The 2,621-nt window shown below is 44.5% G+C and overlaps 1 protein-coding gene across 1 annotated transcript; it reads right to left on the reverse strand.

The window, feature by feature from the left end:
• Positions 1-775: 775 nt before the first annotated feature.
• Positions 776-1,812, reverse strand: LOC101030771 (olfactory receptor 10Q1). The gene has a single exon (XM_003920149.3). The coding sequence runs from the start codon at positions 1,767-1,769 to the stop codon at positions 810-812; it is 960 nt and encodes a 319-aa protein (XP_003920198.1). The 5' UTR covers positions 1,770-1,812; the 3' UTR covers positions 776-809.
• Between the last annotated feature and the right edge of the window lie 809 nt (positions 1,813-2,621).

Genomic DNA, 2,621 nt, shown 5'->3' on the forward strand with positions numbered 1-2,621 from the left:
TGAATATCATAAACGGAAGTGGATTTTACTTGAAGGTTTATTTGAGGTTGGGATGTAAGTACTTGAAGAGGTAACAGCTATCATGCTGCAAAACTATGCTGAGGTAGGAGTAGTGCTATAGTAGTGCTATCTGCTCAGTGGAGCTGTGAGCAGCAGCCCTCATGAAGGTGTAGGAGGTGGTGAGGAAGGAACAACAAAGACTAGCGTGAGAGCCACCAGCACTGAGGGCGCGTGCAGGCAAGGCTGGCATCGACCAGATGTCATTCTCCAGTGACTAGTAGGACTGGCATATAGTAGGTGATTAATCAATGAAAGAAAATTCCTGTTCCCTCCCTGGCATGAATGAAAGAAAATGAAAGCAACCAGTTGGGATGTATGGTGCAAAGGAAATTAGTGCATTAAGTGAGCTATTGTTTGCCATGTACTGATACCCAAGACAATAATAAAATATATTTATTTGAGTCAAGTATGTCTTTATGAATATTCCTTACTTAAGGCACCTTTGTTTATCAGCCTTTATTCACAGTGTGTATGGGGTGTTCCTAACATGGCAATTGACATGGGTGAGGGAAAATACTTAAAGTAGAGCTAAGGAAACTAGCATTCCCACACTGTAACTTCCGCCCAAAATTTTCATATCTTAGTCAAAGCACTTCAGAAAAATGAGCACGAATTGTGAACTTGGGGCAAATATGGCAAAACAGAAACATCAAGTGCAAAGTGTGGGAACGTAAATACTAAAATTTTATGTCATTTAGAGTTCACTGACACAGCAACAGATGGACATACAGCCCAGTGCCCCCAAGGCTTCAGCTGGCATCAGAAGCTGCTTTATAGATGATGGCATTCCTCAGGGCACCTTTGACATCCTTGTTCCTAAGGGTGTAAATCAAAGGGTTGAGTAAGGGGGTGACAAAGGTGTAGACCAACGCGATTTGGCGGTCCTCATCCTCTGAAGTGCTGGACTGGGGACGTAGGTACACGAGGCTGCAGCAGCCATACTGCAGCAGGACCACGGTGAGGTGGGAGGAGCAGGTGGAAAAGGCCCGGCGGCGGCCCTCGGCAGAACGGATGCGCAGGATGGCACAGGTGATGAACACGTAGGAGACGCAGATGAGCAGAAAGGGGACTGTCAGCACGAGGATGCTCACGACATAGAGGACAGCCTGGTGCACACGGATGTCAGCGCAGGCCAGGCGCAGGACGGGGGGCACATCGCAGAGGAAGTGGTTGATTTCCCAGCGGTGGCCGCAGAAGGGCAGGGTGAAGATTAAGGCGGTGAGCTGCAAGGAGAGGAGGAGGGCCAGGCCCACGGCCCCGCCCAGCATCTGCACGCACAGCTGGCAGGTCATGGTGAGGGTGTAGTGCAGCGGGTGGCAGATGGCCACATAGCGGTCATAGGCCATGATCGCCAAGAGGAAACAGTCCGTGCTACCGAGGGTGACAAAGAAGAACATTTGGGTCCCACATCCAGCTAACGAAATAGGTTTCTGGGCCCCAAAAATGTTGGAAAGCATTAAGGGCACCACCACGGTGGTGTAGCAGATTTCCAGGAAAGACAGGTTGGCCAGGAAAAAATACATGGGGGTACGGAGGGCGCTGTGTGTGCACACCACGCAGATGATGGCTGTGTTGCCACAGAGGATCATCAAGTAGAGGAGCAGGAAGAGAAGGAAGAGAAGAACCTGGAATTCAGGGACTGTGGTGAACACATGGAACACAAACTCAGTGGGGTCAGACTGGTTGAAGACAGGTTTCTGCACAAGCATGTCTTCTGCAAAAGGTTAGGAAGCCCTGAGCTCTTCTTGGTTGAGTTGCTTTATTGCTTGAATAAAAGCAGGCGTGTACAATTTTATTTGGAATTACCTATTTAGTAGCTAGTTTCCAATCACAGTACATGCGAATGAATTCACGATAGAGGATTTGGTATACTTTTTCTTGGAAATCTTCATGAATGGAATAGATGGTCATCTGTAGAAGTTCCTGGGGGCAAGGCATATAGACACATGTAGATGTTCCTTGTGAAAATATCTTCCCCTCTCTCCCTCCGCCTCTGGTAATTTCAATCCAATTGACAAGACCTAATTATTTTCTTGTATTTAATTACAGTGAAGAATTGTAGGGTTGCACATATTTAAAATTAGATAAATGAATTTGTTGTTTACTTTTTTTGGTAAGCATTCTCATTGAAATATAACTGACATGTGGAGGAATTCATAAATCCTAAACGTGCAGCTTGATTTGTTTATTTTAACATTATAAATACGCCAGTATCACCACTACAAAAATTAAGAAATAGAATAATTCCAGTGACCTACAAACATCCTTCATGTCTCTTCTTAGTCTTTATGCCTCACAAAAGTAACCACTTTTTGACTTTTATCATTGCAGATTGATGTAACTATATTTCAGCTTATATATGAAATGGTAAAGCATGTACTTTGTTGTAACTGGCTTCAATATCATGTCTGCAGATGTTATTCTTGTTGTTCTGAAGCAATCCTTTGTTCTTTCCATTGCTTTATGGCTATACTGTAAGTTATTCATTTTACATTCAGTTATTTTGACTCCACCTACACCTAGGAAAACACCCTTTGTTACAATCTTTTCTGATATGTACT

The sequence above is a fragment of the Saimiri boliviensis genome, chromosome 6 (genome assembly GCF_048565385.1).
Source record: "Saimiri boliviensis isolate mSaiBol1 chromosome 6, mSaiBol1.pri, whole genome shotgun sequence".
Taxonomy (NCBI): Eukaryota; Metazoa; Chordata; class Mammalia; order Primates; family Cebidae; genus Saimiri; species Saimiri boliviensis.

What these genes read in the sequence shown, in the direction of transcription:
- LOC101030771 (XM_003920149.3), bottom strand. Translation starts at nt 1,769, where the DNA reads ATGCTTGTGCAGAAACCTGTCTTCAACCAGTCTGACCCCACTGAGTTT.